This window comes from Pavona decussata, unplaced genomic scaffold (genome assembly GCF_977016875.1).
Source record: "Pavona decussata unplaced genomic scaffold, jaPavDecu1.1 SCAFFOLD_214, whole genome shotgun sequence".
Lineage (NCBI taxonomy): Eukaryota > Metazoa > Cnidaria > Anthozoa > Scleractinia > Agariciidae > Pavona > Pavona decussata.
In genome coordinates, this window is record NW_028145619.1 from 1,622,364 (window position 1) to 1,644,233 (window position 21,870).

Genomic DNA, 21,870 nt, shown 5'->3' on the forward strand with positions numbered 1-21,870 from the left:
TATCATGCGGCTGCAGGATATATGGCTGTTTAGGTTTTGCCCCTGTGTAGGTCATGTAGCTGTATGATAATTGGTTGTATAGTTTATGCGGCTGCATTATATGTGGCTTTGTAGTTTATTCGGCTGCGCAGCTTATGTGTTTGCATGATATGGGGCTGCGTGGCTCATGGTGCTTCAGGATATGTGGCTGTACATTCCACGCGGGTGCATCATATGAAACTGCGTAGTTCATACGACTGCGTGGCTCACGCGGCTGCGTGGCTCATGCAGCCTCATTGTATGTGGGTGGATATAGTTGTTAGAACATACGCAGGGAGTTTATCCAATCATGGAAGGGACAGGGTTTCATAACACGAGGAGGCATGTTCCTTAATGATAAAGGGGATCGACCAAACAAAGAAAACAAGATGGCGTAGTTGTCGTTCCAGTTAACTTTATTTTAGCTTTTGCGGTTGGTCATTGCAATTGTATAATTTTAACAGTTAGCTGAAACTTTAAAAAGTTTTCCAGTCTGAAGCTTTATTCATCAAAGTTTCTTCTGTGTTTGTTTTCACACAACGGGCCTGTAAAATGATACAAAAGAAAAGAAATAGATATAAGTTAAGGATACAATAATGGTAAGTAGGAAAATGGGACTTTTTATTACTTCCGTGAACTACGTAACGTAGACTTGTTGCGTCCATTTTTGGGATGTTAAATTTAAGAAAGCCATCATGAGATTTTAAGATCGTAAAAACGTACAAATTGGCAGAAAGTGGATCAAAATGTAACCAGTTAATTTCGTAGCTAGCAATCCAATGACTAAAATGTCAGAAAATAACACTGAATAAAAAAACCCGGACATTATCGGATCCACTTGACTACTCAGTTTTTGCAAATAGCCAACTATGTTATCTTTATTTCTTTACATTTCATTTTAAATTACGCATTTAAGTTACGCATCCACGTTTTTCGGATTCGCATTATGACTAATTTTCTTAATGGCTTCATTGAAAATATTAAGTACCCTCGAGCCCCGTAGCTTGGCGACCTTTGCGTGAAAAATCACACGATCTCCCCAACGATTCATATTCCTCGTTCTATAGATATAAATGAATGTATAAATGAATGTGAAATTGTCTTAGCAAGCAAGAGCTCTGATAACCCCAACTGTAGATTTAGACGTAGAATTTATTGCTTTATCTTTTTATTTGCAAGTACTTTTGTTGCACCAGAGCTCAAAAGATCGCAATCATCACTTCATTCAATCCTCCCTTATTCCATCCATTTAGCCCTTACCTGAATTGTTCTTCAAACGGAAGCCCGATTCACTGCACGAACTGATAGACATAATTGGAGTGAGAAACTCCCACTACTCCATTGAAACAGTTCTTAGCTTTGCCGTCTCTGGCGTACTTTATTTTTTCATTTGGACCAGACCAACATTCAGCATAGTACTGGACAGCAAAGTACCTGTACCTAAAATTAAAGGAAAATACAAAGGGACAATGGTGAGAAAGATGCCATGTTCCTTATGCTTTGAACTTAGGAGTTAGAGGAACTCTGACCCCCAAAGAGAAACGAACCCATAACCTGTTAAACATCAGTCCGATGCTTAATGGACTTTTGTTGGGAACTGATAAGTTTTATTAGGTTTATCCATGACATGTCCTGCATTTCAAAAATGCCTTTGGCTCAACATGCGCAATGTCAGGTCATCTGAGATCGAGCTTACTTATGATTCGAAAAGCGAATAACTTTATCAAATAAATAAATCGTCATCTTTAGGAATTTTAACCCATAGATAGTTGTCTATTGGATAAAGTTGTCCACTTGATCCCGGAATAACTGGGGCTTGGTTTTGGTGGCAGCCATGAAGTAGATCTGAGATGAGGCATTACGACTTGCTTTCCTTAGAAATTAATGCGTATAAAATTCAAGATAACTTTGTGTTACCCCTTCTTTTTTGCCAGCAAAGCACACTTGTCGACTGTAAGCTCGACATTTTTCCAGTCAATGTTCGCGCGGAAGTTTCCTAGAAGTTCTGGTAACGGACGAGGCGCCACACCGCTATCATGGAAACAACCCACGGGCTCGTAATCTCCTCCTGAAAACAAATACGAGAAAAAGCGTGCGAGGGACGCATTTTAGGAGTTTTAATTGAGTAGCGTCATAATTTTGTATCACCATTTTAACAGAAGAGAACTGCTCAACGTCTTTCATTTGAATGACTGCACTTTGAATTCCATCCACAGATCCAGAGGTAAATAGTCATTTGGCCTTGAACAGTATAATAAGATTGAATAGTGCTGTCAATAGGTTTTAATGAAGGGTGACAATGTAAACTTTTCCACACAAACTCAAAGGTCAGGACTACTCAAACATAAAACCAGTATTTGAGTGTGGACCTCAATTTCGGTGTTCAGAACATCCACAACGACCAAAAACTGAAAACTGTCCTCTGTAGAATCGCCATTTTCATAGTGCGCTTTTTAATTGAGTGTCATAAAAGCAAAACTAAAGCAATAAGTACGACCATTCACAGCAGAATTAAAACAACAACAACAACAACAACAACAACAACAACAACAACAACAACAACAACAACAACAGCAATATATGTAACCAGCGCAGAGCACTGGAAATTGCAAGCGAAAAAGTGATGTTTGGTTTTGGTTCTGCTTCTCATTGGTTGAGAAAGTGATGCGAGTTTTATTAACCAATCATAGAGCGTATTGAAAACCGCTGTATCTGTCGTTACAGAAATAGAATTTAAACATGTGACCGTACTCTAGTCTCTTTCAGAATTGGTCATATTCACGCTGGCGTGCAGTCTCTACTTCATAAAACGCAAAGGATCGATTCTGTTGAGAATATGACGTGGTTTATAATGGCACTTCGCATATATTACTAAGAGAGTAAAACAACTGAAAACATGAAAAAAAGTAGAGAGCATGTTTGGCAAAATTTATTTCTCCATAGATGATTTGTGTTAAGAAAGTAAGATCAACAACAACCTGCAAAGCCGATGTTGTTGTTAATAATCAATGATTATACGATAGGGCGTGTATGAGGGGTGGGGGTAGTACACTCTCTTTGTCTCCATAGTTTCAATTACTCGCAATGATAAATAAATAAATAAATAAATAAATAAATAAATGAATAAATAAATAAATAAATAAACAAAACAAAGAAAAAAGCAACACTTACTTATGGCAGGGAGCGTTGGCATTGACTGGACTGCAAACAAATAACAATTTCAAAAATTACAAAGGGTTCATCGAAACAATAATAAGCAGAAGCTCTTTGGGCTCGTCACGCAGGTCATCGACGAACCCAAAAAGCGTCTGCGCAGGAGAATATCCAAATAGTTGTTATTGAAATTTCAATCGGGGTTAACAGCATGCACTCTGAAACATGTCTTACACTAAATTTAGTAAAACTTTTCAGTTCAAGGCTTATGAAAAACTTTACATTACGATTGAATACCTTCCGGTTTCGTGGTATTAAAGAAGGCAAGTCAGCAACGATTGAACGTCCAATTTAGCGGTTCCGAGCTTGTACGCGCTGTGCAAGATAACACATTACGGCCGAGTGGCGCTGCAGTTATCATTCCTTGTACTTTACTGTTTACGTACTGTTCGAGGTATTTTACAGTGTATATTGGTGGTAAAACGTAGGCTATCTGAGCCTTCAAAATGTCATTTAGGGTAAGTTATGTTGGTTTATGAAAACTTTAAAAATGAGAAAACTTTACGGATTACTTTAAAAATTCCTATAGTCACTTTGTACGAGACTATACTATCTTTTTGTTGCTATGGTTACCTTCGTCACAATGCTGGCCAGCGGTTCCTGGTTGGCATTCACATCTGTACGAACCTGGCTCGTTATAACAAGTTCCTTGATTCTGACAAGGATTGTTTTGACATTCGTCAATATCTAGTGAACAAAATTAACAAAAGTCCATCATTGCATTAAAAAGGCAAAGAATATAATTATAGCTATATTTTGCTTTCCATGCTGATTTTTCTTACTGCGCGCAGATATTTCGTAAAAATTGTAACTTATGCAGTCTAAGAAATTCTTAGCCTACTTACTCACTAGTCTACTTAGTCCCTAGATCATCATACTTTCACGTATACGTAAGCGACGTATACGGTATACGATAAGTGATATTTTGAAATACAGTGAAACCCCGCTTTACGGACACCCGCTTACTACGGACACTCGTTATTACGGAAAGGGTCCCGCTCCATACATTTTCCTTAAAATTAAGAATTAACCCACTTAACAAGGACACTCTGTAATACGGACACTTTTTCTGGACCCAACGATGTCCGTAAAAACAGGGTTTGACTTTACTCCGAATCGCACTCTTTAAGTATAATTAGAAATCACTAGAATATATTTTTTATCGATGTTCGATGCTGAGTACGACTCGGTCTCATCAGCGTGACGCGAAAAATAATACAAAGCGTTCATATTCGGACCATGTAGAAAACACTGCCGTAAATGATTTATCAACCGATTAAATGGAGAGAGACTATGTGGGGTTTCCTTAAATGTACGTATCTTGCAACAAATTTGGAGCATAGTGGCCAATGTATCAGTGTTGACACGGAGACTTTGCTCTTTTAGGTTGGAGCCGATCTCAAGAGCTCCCAAAACCTTCTTAAAATGTTTTAAAGTAGAGCAAAGAAACCATAATGGAAAGTGAAAGTGGTGTAATGGGCTGCCTTTTACTGCTTATCAGTTACACGATTGTGACACATTGAGTTGCGAGCTACATGTACGGGACTACAAAATGTGTTATTTTCTTGTCAAAAATCAGCTCCCGAGATTTCTTAGAAAATTTAACATCAATCTTCACAGTAGGACTTTTATGGTGCATAAAAGTTATTCTGTAGATAAAATGAAGTTACCGTCTGAACAGTAGATGCCTTCCCATCCAGCAGGGCACATGCATCTGTATCCGGCCATGTCATTCACACAGGTAGCCCCATTTTGACAATAATGACTGGCGCATTCATCGATATCTAAAAAGTATGAAGAGGAAGCTTCAACATTGAAATAGAATGTTTTAGGGTGCCTAAAGCATTCTTTAGCAACCTTAAACTTGCAAACTTCCGTCAGATAAAGCTTTTACGCGACAAATCTTACAACGTAATTGCGAATTGTAAATGTTTGACAATCATGCTCATATCAAATACAAGTCCAGTTCCTATCTTAAAAAGTTATTTAAATTTTATTAAACGGGGTAAAGTGGCAGCTGAAGATCTCCTCATCAGAGTTTCAAAATTGAACGTTGGCCAACCAGTTATTGTTATTCAGTGTTGTGACGTGAGGTCCAAACAAACTTGCTAACACGATTTGCAAGCTTTGAATTTATGGCGTAAGGTTCCTTCATGTGTACTGCTTTTATATTTGTTCAAGGCCTTCTATTGTAAAAAAGAAATCATATTTGATCAGTTTTATCAGATAACTGAGCTTACCAAGTTCACAGTCCTTTCCTTCCCAGCCCGGCATGCACTCGCACACGTAGCCGCCGGGTGTGTTACGACAGGTGCCTCCATTTTGACATGGGAAAAGTTCACATTCGTCCACGTCTGGAAATAAAAAGAGACCATGCTTTTTTTAGAAGGCATTTTGTCACTTTGTTACATGTTGAGCAGTCAGTCTCAAAGTACGTGTCAAAGTACTTGGAAGTGAGGAAAGTAGTGTGGAACCTTACACGCTAGGAATGATGGTGTAGCTGTCTTGTTTACTTTGGTATGACTCAAGGCCTCTTCCAGAAATTTAGAGACAAAGCAATAGCTGCAAAAGTTTGCCAACGTGAAAAAATTCTTTTACTTTCGTCATAATTTGTCAAGTTCTTTGGTATGATGCAGCTGTACATACATAAAAGCGAGGTTTTACCTTTGTCGCAAGTCTTTCCAGTCCATTGTGCAGAGCACTGGCATGTAAAATCTCCCTCAGTGTTGGTACAGATTCCATCGTTCAAACAAGGGTTATTTTTGCATTCATCCACATCTTGGGAAAAGAACGCAACAGTTGAGTACGTCAGAAATTCGAATCTCGACAAACCGAAAGATCGCTCTCCAAAGATGACGATTAATGTAACTTGAAGTTTTGCTCAATTCAGATATTTTATCATTCAACATATTTCACTTTCTAACAGTGAATTTGACCCATTGAGTATCACTAGTGAAAGATACAGGATTCTTTCTGAATTGTTTTCGTTGTGTCGGGAAGGAAATAAATGATTTGAAATTTCCTTCCTTTGATCGCAACACAATAACATGTGTCTACAAAATTATTACCTTTTCAATCATGGGTCATGCCTTAAATCACCCATTTTTCTGTGTGTATATTTCTCGTTTGTTAGTTCTTTAAATTTAATTTCAAGCTCAGTTGGACATAAAGTTTGGGCATCCGTCTTTCATCAGATGCGAGTCCACCAAATATGGTTTCAGTCGATTTATTGATTAAAATTGTAGAGCCTGACATAGGTTTGACCGAGCTACAAAAAAACACACCTTGATTGCATTCATCCCCGGTCCATCCAGCCGCACACTGACAACTGTATCCACCATCCGAGTTGACACAACTGGCCCCATTCTGACAAGGGTTATTTACACATTCATCCACATCTGATTACAGAAAACGATAACATAACCTGTACATATCGTATTTACGTATTTAAATGACTGCAGATTGTTCAATAATGCTACCGAGAGAGTTTAAATGAGTGGTGAAGGGGTTTGGTAGTAATATCCCCACGTCAAGTCATAACGGTACGTGTCACTTCATGGCAATATATTGTCTCTTGGTATGGTTACGTTAAGACATGTTTTGGTCTGAAACAAGTTCTAGATTTATGTGAGAAGGTCTCATTTCCCCTTACCTTCATCGCAGTCTTTTCCAGTCCACTGTGGTAAGCAACTGCAAGAATACCCCCCATGATCGTTAATGCACGTTCCATCGTTCTGGCACGGGTTTTGTTTGCAATGGTCGAGCTCTGGGAAAGCAATGCATACGGACATGTTCGTTAAAAGAATATCGACCACTTCGCTAACCTTCGAAATTATAAAACTTAGATATTCCAACGGGTGGTGTTAATATGACATATCTAAAGCCATTAGAAGGTACGAATCCCCCGAATGTTAACATTTGCAATGACAATTGATTATCACCTTTGATTAGTTTTCTCATAGAATTGGAGTTTGGAATGAATATTAATGCCAGGTAGTGGTAAGGGTTTTTTTTTTGGGGGGGGGGGGGGTTGGGGGAGGGGGGAGGAGGTGGAGGAGGATTTGACATTTGCAACTGTCACCTAGAGCGTCGTTAAAGCGTTGGTATGTGAACATGGCCGAGGTGTAGGATCGACACTTCGTGTTTCTTTTACCCTTTGTGGCCCTTTCCTCTTAGTTTACTTTCTGTTTATTTCTGCTGTTCCTCTTGTTCGTCTCGTTTTGCAATTATTAAATCGTTGCTAGGCAAACTGAGCAGTTTAGCCCTGTTTCTAGACGTTTCCTCATTTTGCTCCGTCCATCTCACAGTCCGTTTCTTGCTCCCCTTGCTCTACATCTGTTGGTATATTATTATTCCCATTTTTACATCACGCACAAACCTTGTTCACAGTGTTTTCCCCCATATCCAACATCACACTTGCACGTGTACGATCCATCATTGTTTTCGCAGGTGCCTCCATTCTGACAAGGGTTCGTTTGGCATTCATCTATGTCTGGAACATAAGGAAAGGTTGACTAAAATTTCCAAGAATCAGGAGCGTAAATTTTGGTTGAGAGTTGTTTTCCATTAAATTTACTTCAAGCTGTGGAAAGTCCAGTGCTTCACTCCGCACAAATGCAACAGAGAAATACTTTTATAAACTGATATCGCTTGTATCGATTTGATTTTGATAACGGTGATCTTTCCATCAAGGTAATTAATTTTGTAGCACTGGTAGTTCGACGTACCCTGTTCACACTGTTTTCCAGTCCAACCGGCGTCGCATTGGCACGTGTATCCTCCATCATTATTCACACAGGTCGCACCATTTTTGCAGGGGCTGTTAACACATTCATCCACATCTGCAGAACAAAGGAAATTAGACACAGTAGAGTTCACACTTTATTATAGACAATACAACATCACATTAAATAAATGGCTTGGACTATTGGATTGACGACCTTTTTCACAGAGTTTTCCAGCATATCCAGTGCCACACTTGCAGGTGTACGATCCATCGATGTTTTCACAGGTGCCTCCATTCTGACATGGGTTTGATTTGCATTCGTTTATGTCTGAAAAATAAGAAAAAAATTTCAACTAAGAACATACGTGGCAGAAAGGTAAACGTGGCTGAGAGTTCTTCCATTAGCTATGCATCCAGCTACATTTGTCCGCACAAATGAAATAGACTCGGCGTCCATGGAATTGGTTAGCGCTGTAAGTTCAACACACCTTGTTCACACTGTTTTCCAGTCCAACCGTCGTCGCATTGGCACATGTACCCCCCGTCTTTATTGACACAGTCACCATTTTTGCAGGGGCTGTTAGCACATTCATTGACATCTGTAATACAAGTGTTTTTTACTCTTGCATTAATAACAAAATGTATAGATTAACTCAATTTCTTAACAAACGGAGAGTGCATTGGGGATTCCTATTAACTCAAGAGGGTGCCCAAAATCAATATTGGGGGGAAGGGGGGGGGGGGGGGATGGGGCAAGGCCCATCACAAGATTCACAACAGATAAAGAGGGAAGGCGAATGGTCTCCCTCTTTCTCTCCAAATAAAAGAAGAAGTAGAGAATGCTAGTCTTGCTGTCACGAAAACTCTTAAGATAACCATTCACCATCCCTTAAAACAAAGTGACCAATTAACAGCACTCGAAAATTAATCTTACATTTTACTTCATTTCATTTCACCTCAGTTATTGGGGTGCTTTTGAAGATATCAATCCGGGATTGGCTTTAAATCCCCTTTTGGACAATCGAAACCTGGGGGGGCGGAGGTGTAGACTGATCATGGAAAAAAATTTCCTGGGGCAGGACACAGCATAAGGAAAGTGATTAGCTGTTTGTGGGTGCTGCTAGTTTGTGGTTAACTGAACATATTTTTATATACTGGAGCGGACTATCAGCCTTAAGCCCAAACTCTCATTTGGAGAACTGGAGGCAATAGCCCATATTCCGAATCATGGAAAAATAGTTTTCCCCATATGATTGCCTTCATGTTCTAACAATTTCCATCCACAAAGGTTAGAGTTTTCCGTTCCCCAAGACAAGCTGTCCACTCTGCTACTCGGAGTTGTTAGTTGAAAACGCAACTGACCTTGGTCACACTTCTTGCCAGACCACCCTCCTACGCATGTGCAGCTGTATCCACCAACCTTGTTAGTGCATATTCCTCCATTCTTACAAGGGTTGGCTTGGCATTCGTTTACATCTTTTGAAAACAATAAGAAATACTTAATTTAATATTATTTGGGCTGGCATTATCCAAGAGCCTACACAATATCAGTTCTTCTACGAGAAGGATTATTTTCGTAGCTCTTGTATTTTCATTACTTTTGCAAGTGCTTATCATGTCCCGTGCACCGAGTAGTAAGATTACAATTTCTTTTCTGAAACGTCCTCGGTATTTTCATTTGCTTAAACTTACAGTACAAGCTGACTATGAAAACAGCACTGTTAAGGTTCATTTGATACAGATTTCAAGTCTAGGCATTGTGGCAATCTTACCAAATTCACAGTGTTTCCCAGTCCATCCTTCAGCGCAGTTACACTTATATCCTCCATCGTTATTGACGCATGTGCCTCCATTCAAGCAAGGCACGTTTCCGCACTCATCAATATCTGAATACAGACAAAGAAAGGGACAAGCTTAACGTTTGTTTAACTGATAAGGGAATTTTTAATTAGCACATGAACGATTTTAGATAAATATTCACTACATTCAACTCAATCAGCTGTGAAGATCCTTAACATATGTACACATATTTTAATTTCCAGAGGTCACAATGAGAATCAATATAATGTGATTATAGGTATAGGACGAGTAGGAAGTTGCTACCCACTATTGCCTTAAATCATAAGCGGCGTCAATTTCGTTGACCCACAGGGTTCTCCTGTTTTTAAATCGGTTATTAAGAATACTTCAAACTAACCAGTTTCACAGTTCTTTCCAGTCCAGCCAGTAGAACAAACGCAGAGGTATCTGCCATACTTATTTATGCATTTTCCTCCATTCTGACACGGACTTTTGCTGCACTCATTCACATCTGTGAAAGCGAAGTTGTTATATGTGGAAACAAATTTCTTAAAGATATAATGGGAACGAATTTATAATAAGAAAGAAAGAGAAAATGAACAAAAAAGTTTCTTTGAAGGAACTCAACCTCCGGAGTTCCAACAGCCCTGGTTTTAGGCCAGATTGAGAAGTACCGGTAGTTTTCCTCTAAGTTCTAATCGGCTGCCAAGACTTGGCTGATGGAAATCTAAAGTTAACGTTGATAAGAGTTTGAAAAATCATAAAATCCCGGGATTCAGTTAAATGAAAGCTACTGAGTAGTGCTTTCCGGCCTAGTAAGAATTTGGAATTAATTTCTCAATAAAATCGTTGAGCGCGACACGGAGCTGTACACTCCAGCCGTACAGCGTAGTATATAGTACAGGAATCCTTGAGAATTGTCTTTTTTTGCGTTAAACTGTCAAACTTTGCGTTTTTGTCATAACAATTGGTCTTAAACATCAAGCAATAAATTAGGAACATCTTTTGCAAACAAGTTAAAAAAGCACATAATCAGAGATTTACTTAGTTTCCGTTAGTTCACATGATTTTCTTAAATGTAATTGTTGTTGCGGTTTTTTTTCCTTTAGAAAGGATAGAACCAGATTGGAGTGAGGGGGAATAAATGTTAGTTGTTTTAATAGGTCGGCATTTAGAGACACTTCTGGAAATGACAAAGAAAGTAAAAGAATGCCCTCGAAATCTGTGATTATCTTTTTTTTTAATTAAGAAATGCTTTTGTAATTGTATCACTTTTGCTCTGTAAATATTTGATGAATTGTAAATAAAATCATTTTTGTTATTATTATTACAAATAAAAAATATTATTGTTATTATTATTATTATTATTTATGGTTGAAGATATTTGTCTCATAGAAAGACTAGACACTGTTCTATTTTTCTCGCTCTCACCTTCGTCGCAATTTTTTCCAGTCCACCCAACAGCACAGCTGCAGCTGTATCCACCTGGTTTGTTGTTACACGTTCCTCCGTTTTTACATGGACTGTTGAAGCATTCATCTACATCTAATCCCAACAAAAAGGAAGGAAATTCCGTGTCAAATCGTTCTGCTAATAATAACCCGGATGCCTGTTAAAAGCAAGCGCATAGATCCCATTTTGATAGCGTGAAGCGAAACGAGAATTGTTGCAAGTGGAAAAGGATGCTTGGTCATCTCACACCAGTACCTCCTAGCTGGCGTTTATTTTATTTAGCCCCCTTAACAGTTTTCTAGTAAGCACTTGTACGTCAGGCTGGGGATAGGTAAAACACCGATCGCTTGACACTTCCAACAGCAACTCACCAGCCACATCCACCACACCCTCATAACAGACCTTTTGATTGAAAAACAAAAGCAAAAACAAAAACAAAAAATCCGCTTCATGGCAACCTCCGATTCCCATTCTCTCAAAATTCCCTATATCCGGCGTGCGTAAAGGGATAGGTTTGATCTGCTGCATTGGCATGAGATTTAAGTTTCTGACTACTGGAAGGATACTAATTGAGAGCCTATAGTGAAATACATTTATTTTCCGTTACCTAATGTCGTCCCCTCATTTTGAAAAAGTATATAACAAAATAAATGGAAAAAATAAAAATAAGCAGCTTACCGATTTCGCAGTGTTTGCCCATGTATCCTTTGGGGCAGTCACACCGGTATGTTCCAAGTAAATTGACGCATTTCCCGGCATTGCACAGAGCTGCTGTTTCCGCACACTCGTTTATATCTACGGAAAAGTGATATTGGATTCGAAAATATATGTAAACTTTGTGAGTCCATGAGTTATATCAGGTGACTTCCAGACCGAGGGGATTCTGGTTTTGACGTTATATGACGTCATCACCTCCCGTTGTGTCATCTTCATAGTGGCCCTAATATGCTCGGAGTTATACCCCCTCCCCCTTCCCCCTTAGCAACAGAAGCCGAAAAATGCCCGTTCCGTTCTAGAAAGGGTAAATACATTATAGACAGATTGCAATTAATTGTATTGTTATAATTTCATATTTATTTGTCGACTGACCGAAACAGCGAACCTAATTACTTCGTCAGTTGACAGCTCAATTTTTGCCATTTTCATGTTCAATGGAAAAAAAATGTTTTTTTCGGCGAAAGTTTTTTCAATTTCGTTTCATAGTGCAATGACTCTTCTACAACGATGTCATCAAATTTATTTTTGCTTACCTTTGTCACAGATCTTCCCACTCCATCCTTTGGCGCACGCACAGCTGTATCCGCCGTCGTTGTTGTTGCATTTGCCTCCGTTCTTGCACGGATTCTTCACACACTCATCGACATCTGCATTACAATAAGACTAATCAGCAAGAGGGTACTTGTCTAGTCTATTTAGACCAACTTGAGGTAAGAAACGTTTACAAACAAATCGGCCTTGGAATTAAGACATTGGATCTCCAAGTAAGATTTTGCTCAGGATATCTTAAAAATTACAATAATAATGTTATCTGAGACGGATGATGATCAGAACAACGTCGTTAAGACCAACTCGAACCTTAACTTCATCAGGCTCTCTGAGGTCTCAAACTGGATACAACGTTAATGAAATTGCAGAATAATTATCTGCCAAATTCCAGGAGACCATCGTTACCCTTGGTCAGACATGAACTCAAAATGGTTTGAAGCGAAAGAATTAATGAATGTTTAAGGCAAAAGATAAGTGGATGAATTTTTTTAATTCTATGTCCGACCCCCTTCTCCATCTGGAGAAATGGTCAAGTCGTGGCCACACGACTCAAGTGAATGCCGCAGAAATCTGTCTAAAAATAAACCCAAAAAACTTTCATTTGGATAGATGTGTTTATGAATTCTGCCAGTTTGTCTGTTTCTGCTCATAGTGTATCGCTTATCTTACAAACCTCGTTCACAGTTGTTTCCAGTCCACCCGGCCAAACAACTGCAGGTGTATCCACCAAACGTATTCTTACAGGTTCCTCCGTTCTTACATGGTTTGGTCAAGCATTCATTTACATCTGTGAAATACAGCCATCACATATGCAGTTAAATCAAACATCATTGTGAATGCAATGAAAAGAAACGGGACCAAAATAAATGGAACGAAACGACAAGAATCTTAGGGAAGTGATCTAAAGTAAATTAAAGAGGCTTAAAGAATTTATTCACCACTTTAGACAATTTTAGCAGCGTGTTCTATTAATTGATTCGTGTGAGGTGAAATACATTAACTGGATGTATATCGTGGTCTTTCACGCTGTATAACGTTGTACTGGGAAGCGAGTAGCAACAATTTTTATTCAGAACGAATTCTGCAAATTCCACTTATAGTGTTTCAAGCTAATCGCATAACAACTTAGCACCCCCTCTTAACTCTCAATTAATTATGCTTTCAACAAGACTGATATGAAGGCTATTCTATTTAGAATACGATCGTTTGAAAGCGCCCTAAACATTAGTCTGCACGCTTAAGAGCGCCTAATAACGAGGTAAAGCTATATCCACAGATCATGATCGATGAAACACCAGAGACGGATCCCCGACCTCCTTGTATATATAATCAAAAGATGCTAAAAAAGCCAGCCATAAACCGATTCATAGATGTGCAATTAAAATGGTCACTTACCAGTCTCACAATGTTTGCCCGTAAATTCTTTGGGGCATGTGCACTTGTAAGAACCAATTGTATTGACACACTTTCCACCATTCTTGCATGGTTTTCCTGAGGTACACTCGTTAATGTCTGAAAGAAACAAGAGAAGTGGCTATGAAATGGGAAAATGAATGGGCGGTTACTGTTGCCCATGAGCATTGACATCCTGATCATCAAGGTGAAATCCTATTTGTCACGGGGTTCTGTATGATGCTCATACAGAACCTATTTTTAAGAAACTTAACTTGCTTAAGGACGGTGCCTACTATGACTATGCGGGAAAAGCAAATCTTAGCCAGGGATATTGGAATCCAAAAAGAAAATTGGGGCTAACTGCGCATTTTTCAGAAATAATCAGATTAAGCATCAATATTTCTAAAAAGCGCCAAAATATAAAGCAATGTATGGCAGTTTTTCCTAAATTGAAGCTTCATTATCTCTAAAAAAAAAAAAAAAAGGCACGGTTACCCCCAATTTTCTTTTGGGATACCAAGAGCAGTTGCTAAGTTCGGCTTTCTTCATATTTGTACAACGAAGTCAGTTCTCCCTCGAAAATTTGAAAAGATATTCGTAAGGAAGCAACCAAATGCTACAACACAAGGCACGCAAATTCCCTTCATCTACCATTATGTAGAACAAATACCCGGCAATTTTCCGTTTTCTATCAAGGTCTAATATTAATAAAACAGAAAAGAAATCCAAAAAGGACGCCATCGTGAAATCGTGACGCTATTTACGCGTCATATTACGTAATTATTTCCCGCTGCTGGCCTCAAAAGAAACATCTTTAGACTATCTCTCCTCCAAGTCTCATACTCACTTTTTATACTTGCGAAGTTACGGAGGGAATGGAATGACCCTCTCCCGGCCCCAGAAAAAAAGGAAAAAACAAAACAAAACAACAACAACAACAACAAAAAGCGTGGTCTAGTTAGAATTGATATACATTGCAGAGTTAATTCTCTGATCCACCATCTGTGTCATTAGTGTCCAACAGTTATTGTATTGTATACTCAGCTCACCTTTCACATCAACTGTTCCAACGCGAGTCCCACCGGTAAAGTCATTTGCACGACATTTGTATTCCAAAAGCTCGTATATCTGAGGGAAAAGATAATTATTATACTACGCTTTATGTAATAAAAACCGTTAGTGATCATGAAATGGTGTGTTTTTTACATTGACGTGTTGAACTTCTCGTACTGGCGCCTCTCAATATGGTTTTAAAAAGACCCCAGGAAAGGTGGTGGCTACCAGAGGTAATAGTGGGATAACATAAGAAAAATGTAGTTCTTTATAAGTACCATACAATTAAACGTTATGTCAGATATGAGATGATAGACAGACAACGAGGCGTGGAATTCTGGGTTGACCAAAATGAATTCCACATCTAAAAAGGGCCAGTGAAATAACTGTTTTATATATAGAAGTATTCCTCGACCTTTCTGATTCCATTCAGAACGAGTGGAAGACGTTTTAATGGCCTTGATCATGGAATAAAGGCTGATATCCAATGACCCGCTAACTAAAGTCAATTAAACTGTGGAATTGCAATATCCAATGATCCAGTCATTTACTAATTATTCCACACATTATTACTCATATACTTCGTTGACAATGGGCTAATGTACACGGCTTCCTTTCGTGAATGATCATTAAACATATTAATATAAGCTAATATAGATAAATGAGATGTAAGACTTCTTTGAGATTCTGAAAGAATATCGCAGCCCAAGGTTACTCCTCAAAACATTTATTTTAAACCAAAGGATATAGCTTTCATAAGCTATTCCAGTATGAAACACCTGAAATACATTCCCTTTGGATTGTAACTATCGATATACTGAGCAATAGGCATCAAATTGATTTAAGAAATAATTTATATGACACAATAAACATATAAGAAACAGGATAATTATTTTTTTATCATGACTTCAAATATGGTTACATGTCATGGAATAACTCACCCTGACACTATATTTTCCAGGGGCATTTGGAACCTTGACCTTTCTGGTTGTACAGTGTGCCCGGCAATCAAGACTGCGAGGCGGGTCTAGGTTAGCCGCGCACTCGGTGGCTCCACCTTTGGCACTGAAATACACTTGACGAATACATCTCGGGCAGTAGATATTCTCTTTGCAATATTTGTAACAGCCTGTTGGATTTAAAGAAGTTAGTTGGAGTAAAGTCGTCATTCGCATTATGTAGGCTTTTATGCGAGTGGCTATGATCCCCTTGAGGCTTTTAAATCCTGAATATAACCGTTCAAACAAAGTCTACTGGTTCTGAATAAATATTTTGTTCAGAAAATTATAACAGTGTACAAGGTGTGTATTACAGGTCGGTGTCAAAACTTGAAATGTGACCATTCAAACGAAAAAGTCCCGAGAAAAATTATTAGTTAGTCATCAGTTTCCTCATATCAGATGCAGCATTTTCTAAAGCGTTCGTCCGTTTGTTATTGAGAAAAAAAAAATAGTTTACCTTTCACTGAGATTGTTCCTCCTTGGAGAGTGCTAAAGGTGTTCTGTCCCTCAATCCAGAATAGTGGATCTGAAAAATATATCATTTATTTTATCTTTTTATTTATTTATAAACTTCGCCAGAGGAGAAAAAACAACACGAAGAAACCTATGACAGGAGAGAACTCACAGAACGATAAGTTGCAATAACGAGACTCCTTACTACTGCTGCTGCTGCTGCTGCTGCTGCTACTACTACTACCACTACTTCTACTACGTCTCTAATTTGTCCCAGGCTGAATAATTACATAGTCAAGAACTGATTGAATGCTACTTACTTCCAACATGTATTGTTCCAACTTCAACTCCTTTTGCGTTGACGCCAGGAGCAGTCCCGCACTTATAATCCAGTAGACTGTAGGCCTGAAAGTAATTATTTTTCGTCATAAGAAAACTAAGCAAACGAAATATGTCAATACGTTTTGTGGGCACAGTGAAGTTGTGGGCTAGCGATAACGGGTCGGACTTTTACTCGGAGTCTTGGATTAGGTCGATGGTCTGCATAGACACTCCTTTTTTGTTCTCATTGTATTGTTTTCTTGTTGTTGTTGTTGTGTTGTTGTTCATCTGATATGGTTTATGTTTCAACAATTTTGCAGAATGCGTGAAATTTGGAGTTTTTAGAATTAAAAAATCTGAGCTCTCCTGCAAGCGACGGAATTAAAGAAATCCAACATGACCACTGTAATATCCATACACAATCCGAATCACAATCACTGTTGAGGTCAAGTTTGCGTGTCAGCCGATCGCGAACTTTTATCTACTTACCATGATTTTGAAGACTCCACTGTTGTTAGGAACTTTGGCTTTAGCGCTGAATTTGTATCTCCAACAGTTCCAATACCTGGTAGGTAGTTTTTCGCCCAAACACTTGCTGGTCTCACCAAAGTTCAAATACAGTACCCGGATGCAAGTAGGACAGTAATATGGCTTGCAGAACTTGTAAGCACCTGCATGGTAAGGAAGTAAGGGATGGTAAGGGATTGTTTCTTTGATCTTAGACAACTAAATAAAAGGCTAGTTAATTGGAAAACAGTTAGCAACAATCCAATTTTGAATAATTATTTTCGCAAACAAAAGACTCGTTCGCAACGCTCGACAACGCAGAAATTATTATGCCGCGTCTTTCAGATTATGGTACTGTAAACGTGGCGAAAGACAGTAAGGTTGCGTTCGATTGACCATATTCCGGAATAAGAATAAGCGGAATAGCAGTTAGATTTTTCTTTTTTTGTAGTAAATTTGAGAAGACTGTTCTGCAAACTTTTGCTAACACATGATAATTAACAGCGATTTTGTACTTCAGTAACTATAAATGCCTCTTACGAGGGGTTTCTAGTCATCATTTTATGTATTCCTATTCAAGGAATAGGGTCAATCGAACCCACCCTAAGATTCTGGGCGACGGTCGCGTTTCGCTTTACCTTTCACATACTAAAAATGAGACAGTTCGAGTTAATTAGCAAACCGTTTTCTACACACGTTCTTCCCATATCATTTTACGTTTTAAAGTAAAGGAAATTTCCCGGGTGATTTTGTTTGAGCAAGAAAAGGGCAAGATGATATGAAACATGGGGGCTAATTAGGACTTCAGTCAAATTCAATAAGAGCATGGTTAGGTTTTCTAGTTGGGGTTATATCTTAACACTTTTAAGACGGGTAGGGGCAGGGTGGATCGAGTGGGGTAATGTGACCGTACCGAATTCAAGTTTCAAGTAACAAGTCAACTTAGCTAGGCTATCCTCCGTTTTACTAAACTGTAAGCCGATCGCTCAATATTAATCGTTTGTCTCATGACTGTGCAGCAAAGGTGTTGAAATACATTTAATGTGATGATGTATTGACTATGAAATCCATAAGTCGAGAGATACGCCATTCATTCTGTTATTTTTCTAAACACTTAGTTTTCCTAAATAGAAGAAAGACTCGCAGTTATATACGCAACTTTTAAAAGCAGTAACGAAAAGAAAGCTTAAAAAATTTAAGCTTTTCGCAACTGCTTAAGTTGCATATATAACTGCGAGGGTCTTTCTTCTATTTAATCTGTCACCGGCGGCTCAAAGGTTAGAAAATCGAGAATTTTATGATGTCGACCCCAAGAAAGCGGCTGCTGATTGCAAGAAATATAAGTTTGGGACGTCAAGAAACATTCCCGAACGCACTTTATAACTTCTACCTACGTTATACTGCGACATTTTTTTATTCTCTCTATAAGTTATCTGGCGGTAATGTGACACCTAAGTATGCCAGCCCCTCCCCGATCCTGGCCCAAGCACTATGCTATACGACCCCAAAACTGAACGCTGTCATTTTGCTTAAGGGCATCAAATCAACGTTATACCAAACGCACATATTTTCATCATACCTCTTAGTTCTATTTCTGCTCCCGGTCGCTCGTGGAAACTTTTTGTGTACAGCTCAATGTATTCACCTGAAATAAATGCAAAGGTATTCTTGCAAGGTTTGAAAAAATGTCCTACATTGTTATGTGTTTTAATGGTTGTAGAATTATCATCTCTGAAAAATTCGTGGTTACTGTTAATTTCTTTTTGGATTTCAGTAAGCCTCGCTAAGGTCTGCTTTTCCCACATAAACCGCGTATAAATGTTGCGTTATTGGGAGGCACCGTCTTTAACGACGTCCGCCCAAAAAGCCAAAATTGAACTACAGAATATCAATTAAAGGGGAAGTATCATGAAAATTTGATGTCATTTCAAAACCCAAAAATTTTTTGTCTGACAACAGGAACAAAAAATAATTGTGTAGTTGTGTTATAAGTTATCAACCCAGTGCAATAAAACTGTCAATTAGTGCCTCTGGTCAGAGACAGAGTAGGTCGGAATGGATTGAAACTTGAAAAATGTTAGGCTAATGTTTTTTAAGCGTTCGTATTTTTGTCCCCAAAATGCGCTAGAATAGAGTACGAGTTGTTCCTGTCAAGAATTGAGTTGATTTCTCTCCTCGCGTTGTTCTAGAATTATTTTTAGCAAAGTGAAGGTCTTATTTCACCATTTTTAACAAAAGAGGTAAAAAACCCCATGATACTTCCCCTTTAAGGTAATTACGCGCTGGCATAATGTGGTAAACAATTTTGCTATTGTTCCTTGAGGTTGTCCAGCAGAAGGGGATCAAAAGAGAGGATCACTTGCCAGCCATATATATACCCAAGACAGTAAATGGCATAAGAAATCAACATATGAACTGAAGGGAACGGTCTAACGCCTTGTTATACAACTGAACATTTTTGTCAGGTGAAAAAGCAAACGTTATAAACAGACCAACGAGTTTTTCGCTTTCTGAACTTCCTCACAGTACAATCAGACTTAGGACCTTTTCATATAAGTCCGGTCGACCGGGCTGGCTCAGTTTCCGAGATCTCGCCTCGCCAATCTTTTGTTTACAAGAAATTGGGTGTGTTCATATGAGAATGCGGGCTGGCCCGGTTACCGAGATTTTGGTTTTTGCGACCGAGATCTCGGTAACCGAGCCGGAAATGTTTCCCATATGAACACTCCAGCCCGGATACCGAGATTGTCTGGGATTGAAACATTTTCAACTGCGCATGGGTTGTAAGGTCACTGACAAGTCGGAACGAGGTTAAACGGGTATTTTGGGGACATTTTTCACCTCGGTAACCGAGATTAAATTTCCAATATGAACAGAAGACAAAATTCGCCCCGCCTACCGGTCTCATATGAAGGAGGCCCTTAAACCAATGAAAATCACTTCTCTTGTCAGCAAATAACAAGAGAGGATCCTCTCTTGTAAATAACTATTATGGAATAATACTGAAAAATACACACCTGTTCGAAATGTCTCCGAGGCGGCATTGCTTACCCACACCGCGAGTAGAACAAAGAAGAACATCTTAAAAGATATAAGTAAATGTGTTTGATTATTTTCTACGTTTTGTACTGGTCCGTAACGGGAAGGAGTACGCTCGAAAATAATCGACGTTTACGGTGATTAGAGCGTGGAATGGGTTGCCCCGCCTGTGTCTCATTTCCCATTAGCTACTGAACATGGTAACAGGAATATTGTCCCTGGCCATGCCAAGCAAGCGTTTCAGTGAACATTATGGGAAATAGCTGTTTATTTCAGGATGAAAAAGACACAAGCAACCACACACACACACAAAAAAAAAAAAAAAAAAAAAAAAAAAAAAAAAAAAAAAAAAAACATGGGAAGAATATCTTTACTTTTGTTGGAAGATTAATCGACACACTTTCTATGCCCGAGTGAAATAAAAGAAAAAAATATCACGTTGGAAAATAGATATGCCAAGCGATGCGTCTTATTGGGGGGACAAGTAGCGAAAAAAAAATCAGAAAAAAAAAAAACAAAGAACAGTATTCACACAATCAAGAAATCAACAGACCTCTGGAAATTAGTGCCGTTTGAATGCGACATACGTAGCTTCGTTTGTAGGAAAAACGTTGTCCGATATCCAGTGATAAGTGGCATCCATAGTTCCTGTCGTTTATTCTTAGTTCAAGACACCAGTAATTTATAATGGAACTTTTTTCGAAGATTGCTCAATTGATAATTTATATACACCAAACGAATGTATCAACGAATTCCAAAATTAAGTATTCATTTCTTACCTTTTTGAAAGATCCCAATGCTCACAAATTATTTCTATATTGTTAGTTTAGCCGAGGGAAGGAGAGACGTTATGCCGGAGCCTAATGTAGCGAGTAAAGATACGGAATCACCTTTATATCACAAAGCTTCTTTTGTTATAAACGTATTTCCTCCAGAGAAAAAGCTGTTTAAACTGTGATTCTTGCTGGGTGTTACTGGAAAATAATTACTGTTTGAACTTGTTTGCATGAAATAAGAAAAGTTATCGTACAGTCTTATATACCTTTTGTTGTTGCTAAAGGATTAAGAAAATAGAAGGGGAAAAGATAAAGCTGAATGAAAGCTGTAATTATTGTAGCTATCGACTTCTTTGAACATGAAACATACACTCGGCTGCTAACAAGTGTAATTTATGTGTTAAATTATATGAAAAGAAACGATAATTGTGTTAACAACAGAATAATGGGTAAATTTGTATTAAATTAAATGTTGGCCAAAGAGAATCCTAAATCCTAAACGTGAAAAATAAAAATAAAAAAGTCTCCAAAACAACTCAAAACAACAAATTACGTTTATCTTTCGTTCGTCGGTATATGCTGGTGTCGAAAAATTATGGATCTGCGCCTGAAAAGTCCGTTTTTTAGGAGGCGTTAAGAACCAGCTTAACTTAGCTTGAAACTAAACATCTTAAAATTACTTCCAAGAAGTAACAAAATGTAACATCTGTTTTTCTTTAATTTCTTATTTTATTCAATGAAACACTTTTATCACGAAATTTACAGGAATAAAAGTATAATTACAGTCTCTCCTTAAAATGAATGAAAACCTAGTTGGAAAAATGTCTAAATGCTTGTAAATAAAACCGTC

At 38.3% G+C, this 21,870-nt stretch overlaps 1 protein-coding gene across 2 annotated transcripts; it reads right to left on the reverse strand.

Annotated features, from left to right (window-relative positions):
* Positions 1 to 454: 454 nt before the first annotated feature.
* On the reverse strand, positions 455 to 21,098 carry LOC146460171 (uncharacterized). 2 transcript variants are annotated; one of them, XM_085088489.1, is made up of 30 exons: positions 21,024 to 21,098; positions 20,223 to 20,286; positions 18,785 to 18,850; positions 17,188 to 17,369; positions 16,698 to 16,782; positions 16,382 to 16,450; positions 15,865 to 16,052; positions 14,920 to 14,998; positions 13,871 to 13,987; positions 13,149 to 13,262; positions 12,460 to 12,573; positions 11,888 to 12,004; positions 11,189 to 11,302; positions 10,155 to 10,268; positions 9,730 to 9,843; positions 9,320 to 9,433; positions 8,446 to 8,556; positions 8,172 to 8,285; positions 7,959 to 8,072; positions 7,610 to 7,723; positions 6,884 to 6,997; positions 6,516 to 6,629; positions 5,896 to 6,009; positions 5,472 to 5,585; positions 4,902 to 5,015; positions 3,805 to 3,918; positions 3,190 to 3,219; positions 1,936 to 2,086; positions 1,279 to 1,458; positions 455 to 563 (listed from the first exon to the last, which is right to left on the reverse strand). In XM_085088489.1, exons 2-29 carry the CDS (start codon positions 20,284 to 20,286, stop codon positions 1,308 to 1,310), a joined length of 3,120 nt encoding a protein of 1,039 aa, XP_084944615.1. In that variant the 5' UTR covers positions 21,024 to 21,098; the 3' UTR covers positions 455 to 563; positions 1,279 to 1,307. The 2 variants fall into 2 exon arrangements, with proteins under 2 accessions (XP_084944615.1, XP_084944614.1); XM_085088488.1 differs by lacking the exons at positions 20,223 to 20,286; positions 21,024 to 21,098 and having other exon boundaries at positions 18,785 to 19,052.
* Between the last annotated feature and the right edge of the window lie 772 nt (positions 21,099 to 21,870).

Excerpts from the sequence above, each read along its gene's own strand:
- LOC146460171 (XM_085088488.1), bottom strand. The coding sequence starts at position 19,010 with ATGTGGGAAAAGCAGACCTTAGCGAGGCTTACTGAAATCCAAAAAGAA. Across the intron at positions 8,286-8,445 it reads TGGAAAACAGTGTGAACAAG|ACATAAACGAATGCAAATCA; the intron begins GTGTGTTGAACT and ends CTTATTTTTCAG. Across the intron at positions 5,586-5,895 it reads TGGAAAGACTTGCGACAAAG|ACGTGGACGAATGTGAACTT; the intron begins GTAAAACCTCGC and ends TTTTATTTCCAG.